The sequence below is a fragment of the Lipotes vexillifer genome, unplaced genomic scaffold (assembly GCF_000442215.2).
Source record: "Lipotes vexillifer unplaced genomic scaffold, Lipotes_vexillifer_v1.1 scaffold177, whole genome shotgun sequence".
NCBI classification, from domain to species: domain Eukaryota; kingdom Metazoa; phylum Chordata; class Mammalia; order Artiodactyla; family Lipotidae; genus Lipotes; species Lipotes vexillifer.
The window spans coordinates 1,744,234-1,760,430 of record NW_006796206.1 but is presented as its reverse complement, the minus strand read 5'-3'; the positions used below and the strand labels follow the sequence as shown (position 1 = coordinate 1,760,430).

The window sequence follows — 16,197 nt, the reverse complement described above, 5'->3', positions numbered from 1 at the left end:
GCCATGGCCGCTGAGCCTCCGTGTCCGGAGCCTGTGCTCCGCAACGGGAGAGGCCACAACAGTGAGAGGCCTACGTACTGCAAAAAAAAAAAAAAAAAGGATAAAGCAAACATATATATTATTTTATTAGGAACCAAGATTTTTCAGGCTAGGAGAAAAGGGAAAGAAATACAAAATACACAGGATTTTAAAAATTAAGGAAAAATTGATTTTGAAAAATATATTCCCAAGCTCTATCTACTAAAAGGGCCTAGAAGCAGAAAACCTCATCAGCGATGAAGCACACTTAGCATCCAGATATTGGTTTCTAAATGCCTTTCCCACTGAAAGGAACTAATAAGGCTCCTCACAGGAAGGGATCCAGATTCTGGAAGATGAGCCTCAGATATCTACTTGTGCCAAAAAACAAGGAAATACTCAAAAACTAATGGGGTCATATCAAAGGGCTACAGAAGGCAGTCCTGAAAGAGCTCCCATGGCCAGACCTGGCACGATTTCATTAAATAATACTAATGGCAGCTACAACTGATGGAAACACATTGAATAAATAAAACTGCCCATGTCTACAGCAGTATCTAGAATAAGAAGGAAGGTAAGAAAGGGTGGGAGTGGGTAAGAAAGGAAACTCTTCTTTACAGACTGGTGCAAGCTAACAAGCCTAGAAGACAGACTCTGAAAACCACCACCTTGCAGATTACTTCCCAGTGCAGAGCTGAGGGCGCCTCTCGACGGTGGGTAACTCTGCAGTCGCCTCCTCCATCAAGAGGTCAAACTGGCTTCACTAACACTGGGACAACCAGGAGGGGCATGCCCCCCCGAGGTCACGGAATAGGAAGAGCCCAATGAACACCAATGAGGTGTTCTTGCCAAAAAATTCTTATTCTGTGTCTATTCAAGCCTCGACCTAATTTCCAGTTTACAGGAAATACAGGAGGAGGAACAAGGTAAAGCACAACACGAGGAAACTATCAGACAAATCCAGAATGTGGGGTATTTTACCACACAATGGGCTGAGCTCTTCCAAAAGTCGATTTCTCTTAAAAAAAAAAAAAAAAAAGAGTAGGAGGGACATGGAGGTGCAGAGGAACTGATCTAAAGTGACTTAAGAGATAAGCTAACCGTCATATATATATATATGTACCTCACATTCTCTACCCAGTTATCTGTCGATGGATATATATAAAATGGAATATTACTCAGCCATTAAAAAGAATGGACTAATGAATGCCATTTGCAGCAATGTGGAAGGACACAGAGACTGGGTGAAGTAAGTCAGAGAAAAACAAATATCATATGATATCACGCATATGTGGAATCTAAAAAAACAGTAAAAATAAACTTACAAAACAGAAACAGACTCACAGACATAGAAAACAAACTTATGATTACCAAAGAGGATAATGGGGGGTGGGGTGGAGGATGATAAATTAGGTTTGGGGGGGTTGACATAAACACACTACTATATATAAAACAGGTAAACAACAAGGACCTACTGCAGAGCACAGGGAACTGCACTCAGTATCTTGGAATAACCTATAATGGAAAAGAACCTGAAAAGGAATATATATACGTATGTGTATGTATAACTGAATCACTTTGCCGTTCCCTTAAAACTAACACAACACTGTAAATTAACTATGCTTCAACTTTTTAAAATAGATCTTAAAAGAAGAGAGAGAAGATAACCAAATGTAATGCATAAACCTCCACCAGACTATGACTGGGAAAAAATGGTTAGAAAACCTTTCTCGCCACAACTGAGGATATTAAAATTGACAACATTAGGTGACAATCTGAAATCCTTCATCCTCTCGGGTGGTATTATGATTATGACTGTGTTTTAAGAGAAGTGTGCTCAAGTATTTACAAGTGAAGCATCTTGGCATCACAACAATACGCATGTACCACACACACAGATGAAATGTTCAGTTGTCGAATCTAGCGAAGGGTAGAGAACGTTCTTTTTCTGAACAGTTCTGTAATTATGAACATTTTCATAATAAAAAGTTGGGTGGGAATTATTAAAATGAAAACATAAAATTCAATTCTCAGAAACAAATCCTAAAGAGTTTATGGACCTCGAGTTGAGAATTACTGATCTAGATAATTCTTTTTTTTACCTTCCAGAGTGTTAAATAGAAACAATGTGATACCCCAACTGCAAGAAACAAACTCAGTCCCTTATGCATGATGGGAATAATACAAGTTTGACATTGAGACACAAAGATTGAAATGAAGGGGCTACCAAGAATTCAAACAACCAACTCAAGTATCCCTCAAAACGCATCACACCACACACGCACATGCGCATGTCAAACTGGGGAATCTGAATAAGCTCTGTGGACTGTATCAGTGCTGACTCTCCATGGCTGCCTTGGTTCTAAGCCATGCAGGCAGACATATTTGCTATAATCTAACAAACACTGGAGTCCTGGTCAAATCCTTAGCTGGCTTTGTTTTGTGCAGGACTTCAGTTGTGACACTGTATTATAGTTATACAAGATGTTACCCCTGGGGGAAACTGGGTGCAGGGTACAAGGAGCTTCCCTGTATACTTTCCTGCAAATTCTTGTGAATCTATAATTATCTAAAAAACAAAAACAACACATTATAGATCTCATGTCCTGGTCTTGTCCAGTTTGAACACGTCCTTCAACCCTTCCCACCACCAATCAGGTAAGTGAGACGCTTTCTTTAAAAAGAACCCTGCAAAATCCTAAAGAAAATTGATTCTTAAAATAGTTCAAGCCCAAGAAGAAACATAAAGGCATTTGTCCATCTCGAGCAAATAAATGCCTCCTTTCTGGACTCCTCAGTTTCCCAGACAGCCCCTGGCACCTCACCCCAGGGTGAAACGTGAATTCTCGGTCTGCTTTGTTTTCCAGGGTCACATAATCAAGCGCAGCAGGTGACGCGGACTCGGGGCAGCCGGCCTGGAGTGCGTTTATTCAGGGCTGCCGACAGCTGACAGCTGGGGGCAGAGCAGCCGGGCCACCTCCCTCCCCACACCTGCTCTCCTCTGGCCTTCGGAACCTGAGGAATAACCAGTAGCCTGGTAACTGCCTCTCAATTTCACCTAAGGAAGAGGCTCAACCAGCAGGACGAGTCTGTGATGCTTCCGAAGGATAAGCATCCACACCTTTTTGCTCCCGAGATGAAACCACGCAGGACCTCGCTCTCAGCCACAGAGCCCTCTACAACAGCCCCTCCTGCTGGAGCTGCAACAAGAAACATCAGCTGCAAATTCTCCCTCCTGCCCGCCTGCTCCCAGGTCCCACCCCGGCCAATGCCCTCAACTTTGCAAGAAGAGCCGAGAGGCAGGCCCTTGATGTGGAGGGTGGGAGGCCTGCTCTCCAGGGGCCCAGCTGCACAAGCTCTCCACCCACAATCACACTTGCTCGGGGCGCTGAGTGTGCCCCAAGCTACAGCACCAAGGTCACTCTGTAGAGAGGTCACCGCATGAAAACAGCACACAAGAAACAGTACTGAGAGGACAACACAGTAAATGGTTGACTGGGTTTGTATTTTGTTCTGAAGACTCACCGTCTGGTTTTCATTTTACCTGAACACAGGGGTTCTGCATAATTATTTTTAAAGGAATCTTGAAAATGCACTTGTCCAACACTGCCTGATTTTTTTCAGGCAAGGAAACACCTCTTGTATGCAGCTCACCAAAAATGTCTATTACACACACGGGGTACGTGTTTTACAGCCGTGCTCACAGAGAGATGATGGCGAGGAAACACACCAGGGCACCAACAGTGATGACTCTAAGTGGGGGAAGAATGAGGATTTAACGTGCCTTTTTACTTTAAAGCAATGATCATACGTTGCACAGGACATCCACAGAGCTGACAAGCTCACTTCGATGCGCTTGGAGATGTCAGCAGCGTGTCAGCCAGGGCAGCATGCGCTGAAGCCAGGAAAGAACCTCAACTCTCAGGGCTGGCAAATGCGTCAGAGAATTCCCAAAGATTACGTTTAAAATGGTACCCCAAGTCTGGCAGTAACCGAGTCAGGAGGGTGCGGATAACTGTCAGGCGACGCAGGCTCCAGCGACACCACCGGCCACCTGCACAGAAGCGTGAACAGAGGCCCGGTGGGAAGGGCCCCGATCGGTCCACGCACAGGGCACTTCATCAATAACCGACTGTGGTATTTAAGTCACAGGAACTCAGAATTGGCTGCTCCTTCACTGCTCTGTAATCTTAAAATTAACATTTAACTGGAAAGAATCCAACAGGATCACTAGCACGCAACAGAATCGCCCAGGAGGTTACAAGAATCTTCCGGCCAGCCAAGCGATGGTACTTTTCCATTATTAAAAAATGACAGAGAAAAGAGAGCAGTCACCGCATAAAATGTCACATCTTCAAATATCTGTATAAGGTTCTACCAGTTGCCCCGTGGTCCAGAGACAACATTTCTAATTCTTACTAAAACAATATGCATGCATGTTACTAGAGACCGAGGGGAGCAGGGGGTGGAGAGGAGCCCCTCGAGATGATCAACCGCACACCTGAGACCAGTTTAGCCATTTTCGCCCTCAATGGACCCCAGGCTTAGGAGATTAGGGCTTGATTTAAAGGCATCCCAAATCCTCACGGTTTCTGGTTAACTCACTCTAGAATCTGTGATATACGATGTAAATCTTATTCATAATTAGGCAAGTTAGAAGCAATCATGAGTGGATAAAGTTTCAGATGAAAATAATTTAAAGTAGAATGGATTTGGCCCATGGCTATTTTTTTTTAATTAAGTGTGGACCCATGAGTATGCGTACACGCACACACACGGGCTCGCACACTTACCTTTCATTAGAGCTAATTTCTCCTCTTTCCCATCTAAAGCTACACAGTAAATCCTCGTGTGACCATTTCAAGGACTATTTTTTGCTACTAAATTTTGCCAACAATCTGCTCAGCATTCTAGCAGATGTTTCTGTTTTTCAAACCTCTGGGAACTTGGCTGTATCTGTTTTCCTTCCCCATGTTAAAAATAAAAGAAATGGCCCAAATGTGGCCCTAATACCCCAGAGAAGCTTTTCCCACCCACCAGCCTCAACCTCCCTACTCAGGTGACCTCTGTGATCCCTTCTCAAATCTTTTCTTTGCCATTACAGAAGATGTTTCCAATTATGGTCCATTATATTGTCAAGGATGACATCACTCAGATTTGCTTTTTTTTTTTTTTTTAAAGAAAATGCTACTGATTCTTAGTTACTTGGGACCCATCTGCAACAACCTCGGCCAGCTCATCTGCTGGCCCTTCTGAACCCATGGTGTCACATGAATGCAATTTGCTTAAGATTGATTCTCCAAACACAACAATTCCTTTTAAATGGTGGGCTGGAGAGACGGGGGGATCCTTGTTTTTCATCTAACGATTTCTTTAAAAACACTTGTGACCCAAGCTTACCTCAGTAACATCCATAACTTTGATGGCTGCCAGCTGACCTGTTTTAACATGTCGACCCTGAAAAACAGAAAAAAGAAAGAGAATGGGCACGGCTGTTCTGCACAGTCATTAGTACAGAATGGCTGAAGTTTCGGCAAGTCACCTCTTCTGTACTTTTTCCCCAAAACTGATGATGAAAGAGTCCTATGCTCTCCAATAGAACAGTATGGTTCTGTTGGTTTGTAAGACTCGTGAACCACACTTAATAAACCAAACAATCAGTAGAACAAAGGAGTTTTGATAAAGAATCATTTCCCTCTTTCTTTCCCGGGCTTCATTTACGTATCATTACTTCTCAGTCTGAACAACTTAAATAATGTTTTCTTCCACACATCAGGTTGACCAGCCTCCCCTTCTCAACATTCCACATGAAGGAAATGACCAAAAGCGTCTGGATATTTATCGTCAAAAATGGGTAACAGTCATTTTCCGCTCGTATACCCCCAATACCCATTGCTTGATTTTACAAGTTATACTGACAGTCTTCTTCGAAGCTTTCCTGTGATCCCAATGCAGGGAGGCTGGAGCGTAATTACTCGGAATAAAGGGGGTACACAAAGAGATGGGGGGCACAGAGAGAGCGTGGTCTGACAGCTGTGTCGTAATTCCCAGTCTAGAACCTAAACGTTTGTTATCCATTTATATCACGAGCATTTCAAACAAGCCTTATGCAGCTCTCCTGTCCCCTCCCCCAGACCAGGAGGGAGGGACTTAATCCCTACCCATCTTGCAATGCTCTGCTGGGAATCTCTCAGGAGAGCAACAAAGAGCTACCCTGACATCGTGAGCCCCGGCTCCTCAAGGGCTTTGTGGACTATGCTCCTGCTGCCGCAAACGTGAAACAGAAGGCACGTCCCCACAGTCTCCAAGAGCCGGCCTCACTTGTGGCCTCGTGACAGAAAGAGCTGTGAACTTTAGAACCTGAAACCTGAGGAAAGCTCTCCACTTATTCTGGAAAGCTTGGGCAGGGACTCAAATTACAACTTGGACAAAACAGTTCCATGAAAATGACACTGAATTACAACTCTCTCTCAACTCTCTGTGGTCACAGCGGGATGGGGTCCAGCGCCGGCCCAGGAGCTCACCAAGCAGGGCTGGGCGACAGCCTAGATAGGGGAAAGCAGGACAAATGAAGTTCACAGGCCTGGAACCTCGTTCCAGCATCACGCGCCTGCAGAGACCCCGTCCTCGTCCTCGGGCTCAGGAGGGCGGCCCCATCCCGTCATCCACAGCCAGACGCCTGAAGAAGCCTTGCCTCTGCCGCAGGCGGTGCAGAGGGTCCCACACAGGCCAGTCCCAGGAGCCCCGCCTCCTGCCTGGTCACCGGCCCCAATGCCAGTCCCCAGCTGCCGTTCCAGCCACCTAGCCTCCGCAGGCCCACTGGCCCTCGTGCCCGCATCACACTCCCCTGCATCCCCAGAGCCCAGGGCACAGCCTGCACCGCGGCTCTGTTCACAGCTGGGTGACTCACAGTCCTGAAAGGAACGTCACCCTGTCTGTCGGTCCCCACTCGGCACATGACGTGGCCCGAGGGGCCACCTGGCACGGGGAACAGCCCCACCGTGGAGACGGCGGGACCAACCCTGTGTCAGGAAATAGCCGTCTGCTCATGGCACCCGGGCCCACGTGTCCGACTCAAACGGCCACGGTTTACTTACTCCCTGTCCGTCTAACAGCCAGCGTCCGTGGATGTGTCCACCTCTGACTCGCTCGTTTCAAGTTTCCACCCGTGGGTTCCAGGCTCTGGAAGCTCACCGTCCTGAGCGCGGTACCCACAGCTGTGCTCACACGGACACACGGAGCCGATGACCCTCTGCAGTTGCAGGACAGAGCTCCCGGCCCGGCTCGGGCACCACGGCTGTGCCCACCCGGCATCTCCTTCACTCGGGGACCTTCGTCCCCTGTCAGTGGGGTGACAGCACTGTCCACGTCACAGAGGTGTCAGTAAGAACAACCGAGGGGCAAAGGACAGCACATGGCACAGGGTCAAGTGCAACCCTGGTGATAAAATAAGGCTGCACCTTGTTTCCCTCCATCGATGACAGGAGATGGATTTATTAGCACAGACGGGCAACACAGTCCTGAAGCCAAGGTATAGCTTCCGAGAACCCAAGAAGAAAGAGGAGAACTTAAGAGGACAAAGTAACCCTTCAGGCCTTTCCACGTAAGGGACGCGAAGACCAGCTCCTTCACCCCTGGTCAGCCCTCACATCTGAAAACAAATGCCCGTTACTCTTCCTGCAGTGGGGTCATGTCCAAATTACCGCAGCAGACTTCTCGCGGATGGAACCAAGCCATGAGAGGGAACGTCCAGAGAGTCGTCCAGCTTCCCCGCTTTTCGAGAGGGCAGGTGGTGAGACAGAAGTGTGTCGGTGAGATGGGGAGGAAGGAGGGCCTTCTGAGCATCTGATCCTCAGGAAAACCCACAGGCCGAGAGAAAAACCTCCCCAGATGTTTCTAAAGAGGCATCTTCCTTTTCTCCCTCAATGCCTGAACTCAAAGCCACCGTGTATCCTTCAGCCTCAGCAGTGTGACGATGGTGTGAAAGCTGAGGGTCGTGGGGTCACTCTATTTGTTCACGTAGAATGAGACTCCCTCCCTGAGGGAGGATGGAATTAGGACCTAACAACAAATCATTATTTTTGTGTTGAAGGACAGCCCACGCAAAGGCAGTAGCCTTCACTAACACACACCAGGTCTTTCAGAATTAGGTCCATTTGAGTTTAAATTTAAATCAGGAAACTAAGAATTCTGCTTCCCTCCCAAGAATCAAGACAACATGCTGTACGAAACCAATCTGGGGCTGGGCAGCCTTGGACTCTCATCCCTCTGCTACCTCAACTGCTGTAATTTCCTTGGAAAAGCTGCTTAACCTCTACAAGCTTCCTGTGGGATCCAGTGTGCTAAGGGACCTAAAGCCCCTTCTAGAATAAGGCAGGCTATAAATAAAGTGCACGGCGTCTCCACCCAGACATCACCCCTGGCACTCAGGGAGCACCCAGGGGACGGGCTTCCTCTGCCCACAGGCAGAGAGCCACGCTGAGTCCCTGACCCTGCTCCCTAGTTCCACCTGCAACCATCTCAAACCCAGCCCACGTCGGCCCATTTCTCTTTTCAAAAGGTTGGCCAATACAGTGGGCTGCTAAGATAATGTACTTCTCTAATAGTTTGTTTGTTTGTTTTTAAAGAAGAAAAAAAGAAAACCTCCAAGTGTGAAACTAACAGAAGTCATAACCTATGTGCTGAGTTGGGCCATCTTTGTGTCAAGGAACCGAAAGGGCCAACAAAATAGCCTGAGGAGGAAAGCCCCAGCCAAATGCACCGAGTGCATATGTGTGTGATCGTGTGCAAAGGAACAAACTTCGTGGCACCGGATTCCTTCCTGGTCTTTAAATAAGAAAAACGCGTGTTTCTCTTTTTAAAAGGAAAACTCAAACAACCCTCAGCAGGCGTCCAAGCTGAGGAAAATGCCCTAATTGTCAACTCTCCTGCATGTTTCTGAGTCGAAACTGCCACCTTGCATTTGCAAATACGTATTACATTTATGACACAAGTTCCAAGAAGGAAAAGAAAGGAAAACACACACCACCACATGGTTTTAAGATGCGGACACTGTGGCAGCCTGTCTGCCTGCCTCTAATGAAGTCTGTCTGTAAGCCACAGAGAGGAGCCAACGGCAGAAGGAACAGCATTCAAGGGAAGCTTTTAAATCCCAAGAGAAAAAGATGGTGAGGTTCCTATCTTCCTAATTTTCCACTATCGCCAAGTACTAGGAAGCTACCTCAGGCTGCATAATCTTTACCTAGAACCCCAATAACTCCATTAAAATACATTTGATGAATAAGCATGCTCGCTGAGATGGTGTTCGTGATTGTTTGAAATGACTGAACACAACTTCTATGTTTACTTTTTCATGCAGAAGTCTAAAATGTAATGTACCCTTTCTGTACTCTTGCATTATTTCAGTGACATTTATGTTACTTCCTTTAGGCATCCAGAGCCCTCCTATCCCTGACCCAGAGAAACAAGAAAGGAACTAGTAAATCTTTTTTATCTTAACTCTTCCAATTAGCAAAACAAAGCATTTAAGCTCTTTATCTCTATGACTGAAATTGTGAACTCCTTAAAAAAAATTTTTTCCAGAAAACAACTGAGAAGGGAGAAACCTTTTGCAAAGAGTTCAGTGGTACATTCTTATTGCCCCTAAAACTTAAAATATGCCTAATATTGGTCCTGAAAGAAAAACTATTTTTGATATTTTGTAGTGCATAAAAGTCTAGGTTAGGGAAACTGAAATTCAGACCCAGCACTTCTCAATTATCATGGTGTCTAACTGGTTTGCAAATATTAATTTCATTTTCTTCTGGTCAGGGATCATGATTCATCTTTTCTTACTACAGTTCTTGGAACTTCCTTTGTTTCACAAATATTTATTGAATAACTGTTACATTGCAAGCACTTTGCCGGACCAAAAAAAAAAAAAAAGTATGCTCACTGGGAGGCAAATATTCCGGGGTCTCATCCACAAGGGGAAACTCAGGCAGGAAAGTCAAAGAAGGGGATCTCTTGAGTTTGTGACACTATGAGCGGTAGGGAAACACACCTTAGGGATGACAGGTATTTTCTTGCCTCCACAAGCCTGAACTTGTGTGTGTGCACTCACAGCCTGAACTCCAGCAAGGACACCTGGAGACAGGCCGTGAGGACAGGACATGGGGGCACCAAGATGTCCCCACTCTTGGGACATTTAGTGAACAAAGAGCTTTGTGTGCGTTATCCTTTACTCCTCACACAACCCAGCGTGGGTACCGTTATCCCCATTTTACAGATGGAAAAAATGAGGCTTGGAGAGGATTAAGTTAACCGGCTGAGGACTCACACGCAGACCTGTTCCCCACAACAGGCTGTGGACCTTCAGAGAGAAAGGACCGTAAGTGTCCTACTGAACCAACTTCCAGAGGGGCTGCCAAGGCTAGTGTTCTGCAGCTTAAATACCTTAAGTGATTATAACCAAACATGGCAATGCAGTAGCCAATAATAAAAACTGATTTTCAATCCCTGGCCTTTCTCTCTCATGAGAAATCAGCAGAAGTCAATGAAAGAACACCCCCCCCCATGGGAATTCTCTAGGGAATCTGAAGGTATGTGAGCACAGTATTGGAGATCAGAATGCTTTTGCTTTCTGCTGAGTTTAATCTGAAAGAAAACTTTTCAGATTAGCTGCCTGAAGTTGGCTTTCTATTTGCTTAAGAGCAAAGCCCGTCAACGCCAACCTCAGTAAGCAGAGGGCGGGCTGCACTTAACGGGTGAAGGGAGAGCCCACCGCCCCTGCCTTCGGGGAGCTGGCAGTTGAAGGCTGCAAAACAGTCCACGAGAAGGAGCGTTACATGCTGACAGAAAAACACTACTCTGTAGCAGGAACGCTCAGGAAACAGGACAGGGTGAAGCCAACGGCTCTGGGTGACACGAAGTGCCTCTAAAGGTGTAGTCAGAAAGACATCACTGTGAGGGCCGCAGGGGGCCTGCAAGGACTGCCTGGTAGCCCCAGTGATTTCAGGGGGCAGGAGGTGGACCCCTTGAGATCTGAACTGGAAAGCATCCTCACCAAATCCCAGAAAGGGACACGTGTGCAGGCGTCGCCAGGCCAGGGGAAGGGGGGACCCAATGATTCAGACCCAAACGTGAGACTTCTCTAAGTGGAGTGCAGGAATCCACGACTTTTTAATCCCATCTCTAGTGATTCTTATGCATTCTGAATTTTGAAAATCGCTTCTCCACGCTTGTATGAGAAAGCCCAAATTCAAGTTCTCATATCCTTTCTGGACTACACAGTATTTGTTACCATGAAGATATGCACTCATTGTCTTAGCTGGGGTTTTGGTGTGCGAAGGTCAGACTCCTAACAAACATGATCTAACAAATGTCAATTATGTGTGTCACAAAAACATATAACTATGTTCTGAAATGTCCAAAAGCTCAAAGAACAGGCAAGCCTAGTTCATCAAAATGGTTGATCTTACAGATGAGAAAGTAAACCCAGAGAGCAAAAAGGAGACCATTTAGTGGCTCAGCCAAACCTGGTCTGTCGAATCTCTCCCCAGATGTCTCACTCACACCACTGACAGTTTAACTTAAAAATTCCAGTGGGGAAGGGAGATGACAGAGCACAAAGGATTTTTAGGGCAGTGGAAATGCTCCATACAATACTATAATGATGGATTTACGTCATCATATATTGCCCAAACTCACAGAATGTACAATACCGAGAGTGAACCCTAATGTAAAGCAAATGATTACGATGTGTCAATGCAGGTTCATCAGTTTTAACACCAGTACCATAGTGGGGGAGGGGTGCTAATAATGGGGGAGGGTTATGCAAATGTGGGAACAGGGCTGTATAGGAAATCTCTGTACCTTCCTCTCAATTTTGCTGTGAACCTAAAACTGCTCTTTACAAATTAAGTCTTTAAAAAATGTTTTAATTCCAATGATAATTCCCCCTTATATGTCCTTGTTTTAAAGGGCAAACATGAAACCGACCTGACCATGTGAGGGACAGCATGAGCTCAGCACCAGGAGATGCACTGACCACTTTCTAAGGTTCCACATCCATCCACCCCAAAGGCAAAGACCAGCTTATCTGGTTCTGCACTGTAAATCCCAAGACCACAGACCCCACTCATGAGGTTCTTTTCCAGGAAATGTCTGCAAAAAAATCTAAAATGTAACCAGAGGGAGAGGGTGTGTTACCCAGACAGCACCCCAGGAGCCATGTAATTAACGCGGGAGAGAGACAGCTTAGAGCACTTCGGGAAGGAACTCTGTCTCCTAACCACCTCCTGACGCCAGAGTAGGAATAAGGGCGACAGGATACCAGTGACACACTTTCTGATCACACTCCTCCTCCAAAGCCCAGACCCAGTGCGAGGCAGGCACTTTATCCTTGTAACTACTATTTATTATTATAATCAAGATCTGTTCATCTGCTTCTCCCTCCGTTCCACGTTCAGGGTTGTGGATGAGCAGGAAGAGAGAGAAAGCACAGGAATATGTGAGTGTTATGAGATCAAGACTCGTGATTTAGTCAGAGAACCACGCTTCTATTCTCTGAAGTGTTTAAAACTAAGAGCTCCGTGTAGAATTCTGCCTTAGGTTGGAGCTGCCTCACCCTACACCAACACTCCCTTTAAAGAAATGTATGCCTCAGTAGCAGAGAATGTGCAGACTTTTAACTTCTACGAAGAATGAAACAGCCAAAACCAATAGCAGGGTTAAGACCCCCACTACCCCGCGCCCACCCCCAGTGAACAAGTCTTTTTTGTTGCACAGCTGAGTTAGCAGGCAGTAAAAGTGAAATAATTTATGCAATACATCTTTTTTTTTCTTTAAGAGACCAATCTGGATGGAAATCTTTCTAAAGCCTGAAATCTTCAGGACATTAAAGATGCTTTTCTTAATGGCTCAGGGAAAACATTATGAACATCAATTACCATCCTGTCCTTGCAATTAAGTGACAGCCGCAGCAACATTCTGACTCCAACAAAGAAAGCGCCCAGTCATCTGGGCTCCGCATGCCTGTTCTGTCACTTTCGGTTGTGTTCTAGAACAGATATGGGGGTGAGGTGGGGGGGTAGGCTGACCAGACAGCAAGCTAAGGTCCAGTTAGGTGAGCGATCACTGCAGCAAACACCCCCTCCTGTTGCAAAGTGGAGACAACCTGGATGGGCGCGTGAATGAAAGGGCCTGAGGAAGAGGCACTACCGTGAGCGCTTAGGAGTGATTCCCTCAGAGAGAGAGAGAGAGAGAGAGAGAGAGAGAGAGAGAGAGAGTGTGTGTGTGTGTGTGTGTGCGCGCGCGCGCGCGTGCCTGCGCGCCTGGGCAGTGGGTGGGCAGCTGCTTTATAAAAACACCTGGTGCAGCTGCATTAAAAGAGACAGTTCCCCTTCCAAGGAGGGAGCAGCCCTGCGGTGCAGCACAGATGCGAGCCAGTGTCTGGGCTATGGTGTCAAGTGTGAGGAATTACGTTGTAAGAGGGAGACCAGCAAATTAAAAAGCACCAATAGTAAAGGGCCCACAAACACAAGGAAGGACAAAAACAGCATATCCATTCTCACATCGATAGTAAAAGAAAAGGCATTGGCAAGTCTTCATATCAAAGCATCGAAAACAATGGAGATCTTGGATTCTGCAAGCATCTATTGCTAACATTTACTACACACTTGCAATTGCCTTTTCCTCTACTCACCAGAAAAACCCAACTGACTTCAGATTGAGCAATTTTAGTCTAAAATAACAAAAGAAGGTTTAACAGCACGAAAAAACCTCCAAACCCTCTACCAGAAGTAAACCTATGTATGAAGCTATTCTTCCACCTTAGCTACTAAGAGATAAGGCACCACATTCCACAGCTGAGCAGTCAAATCTGGCAACGCTAGACCTGAAACCAACAATGTGATGAGAACAAGATAAATTCGAACACTGTCCTCCTGAAGGTGATGTGATTCAGCACTGGATAAAGGAAAGCTGACCAAGGAGAGACACACACACACACACACACACACACACACACACACACACACACACGACCCGCGAAACACACACTACCTACTCACGGGCTCTCACAGCAAGAGCTGCACATAAAATACATTCTTTTCATATTTGCTGACTATCTGAACCTACTAAAAATAATGAGTCCACCTTTTTCTTTTCTATCTTATCAGTATTTTTATGATTAAAACTTCTGTTAATACTTTAAGGAGAAAAATAAGAAACTATTTTTTTCATTAGTTCCTTTATATCACACATTAAGATGTGTAAATACTGCATAATGGTGCCCAAAGCAGGCACTGGAGTCAGGAGCCCAGGAGGGAAGCCCCACTCACTCCAGCGCACACCAAGGGTGACCTCGGGCCAGCTCCTCAACCTCTTCTGGACACCGCTGTCTTCCTCTGTAAAACGGGGGTAAAAACAACTTTCTGCAGTAGGGCCCGTCAACTATAAAAAATGAACACCTGGTAGCAGGCCTGGTCCTGGTGGACAGCACCGTGACTGGAGTGCAGGGACTGCAGTGGGACCTCAGAAGGGACCAGCATCACCTGTCACAGCATCTGAGAGACCAGCTTTAAAAGCAGGAGAGTCCTCTAAAGAACCACAGGTCGCTAGATGTTTCCCTCCAACGTGAGATACCTTCCAGGGGGGAAAAGATAAACCTAGTTATACAGACTCTACCACAAAATACGAAATGTGTTTATTCGTTCAGACTTCAAACAAAATATATAACCAGAATTTTTCTCTTGAGACCCATACAAACTAATAGCACTTGATATATATGTATATCAAGTATGTATACACATATAAAATTAGATGTTGATATACAAGATGTTGATATATTTTCTTACTCACTTCAAGTCACATACCACGTCCCATTACTTTAATTATTGCAAGAGTAATGATCCATGTTTATCTATAATATAATTCTCAGTCTGAACTCCTCTCTCTTCAGCCTCCCCTCGGCAACAGGCAGGGTGACCACAGTCCCCTATTTCAAACTAGGGAATCCTGTCTTTACTGTTTTATATAGTTTTAATTCTTGAATTGCTCAAATGAGGAGGTAAGAATCAGGGAAAGGAGCTGGGCCGCATGTCTGACCAGCTGGGGAAGCACGTGTTACACCGAAACATAACCAACGGGGGCTGAACGGGCCCCAACCAGGGTGAGGCCAGAGCAGACACAGCGCCAGGGTTCCAGGAGGAAGCATACACAAGACGGTGAACTTTTAATGAGAAGTCTGCTCATCACAGCGGCTGACCACTTGCCCAGAACAAAAGACGAGGCACAGAATTCTAGGTGCCACCTTCCTCCCCTTCCCAGGGCTACGCCCCTCCCCCTTCAAGAAGCTTTCCTACATTTCTCCCTGTGACTTCACAATACACTCAATGTTTAGAATTATACCCACAGAGTAACTTCAATACTGAAATATCACTTTAAGCATCATTCAGGCACTCAAACTGAGCTCTTCTCACTGGCTGAGAGTAAAAGGTTAAAGGTTTCGGACACAAGTCGGAAAGCAAGAGGTTTAGTGATGCGAGGGGTCCTGTTCCCTTCTGGGCTCCCGACCCACCCACGGCCCTTCCTAGTCATCACCCACCCAACCTGCAATTAAGGTTTTCAAATTGTGCCTCAGCCCTTCAAGAAGCTGACTCTAAAATAACCCTGCCCTTGAATCTGGATATATTTCCAGTATTTATATAAAGTCAGACTATATGCAGCTTTGTGTCTCACTGAACAATTTCTAAATACAAGAATAACCTGGTTTCTGAACCTGAACCACTTCCGCTGCTGTGTCTTCGGCACTGGCACAGTTAGAAGGCAGAATTCTTCCCCGGCATGTGGTCTCTAAGGGCAGTGTTTGTTTTCTTTCTGGTTTTCAAAGTCTGTATACAACTTAATTTGCTTGTGCTAAAAATTCATGATATTTCATATATATTCATAACTCCACTATTCTTCCTAAAAAGAGATAAAAGCTTTGTTCTACATACAACTCCTAACTTGCCTGGGCTGAATATGCATTAGATACTACATTCATTATTCCTAATTCCCCTGTTCCTCCTTTAAAAAGAGGGAAAAGAGAAAACCCACCTTTAGAAAGTCTCCCTTTGAGGTTCCACTTGACAGGATCAAATGATGCAAATGATGCACCCACGCCATCAACTCAAGCGCCGCTCTTTCCTCCCTGGGATA

General features: G+C 45.8%; 1 protein-coding gene across 5 annotated transcripts in view; it reads right to left on the bottom strand.

The window, feature by feature from the left end:
* MAP4K4 (mitogen-activated protein kinase kinase kinase kinase 4) overlaps positions 1-16,197 on the bottom strand; it is a 172,511-nt gene that overhangs the window by 85,733 nt on the left and 70,581 nt on the right. For all 5 annotated transcript variants that reach the window (XM_007468343.1, XM_007468344.1, XM_007468341.1 and 2 more), the window contains exon 3: positions 5,419-5,475. In XM_007468343.1, coding sequence (XP_007468405.1) covers positions 5,419-5,475 — 57 coding nt within the window. The remainder of the gene's footprint in view (positions 1-5,418; positions 5,476-16,197) is intronic.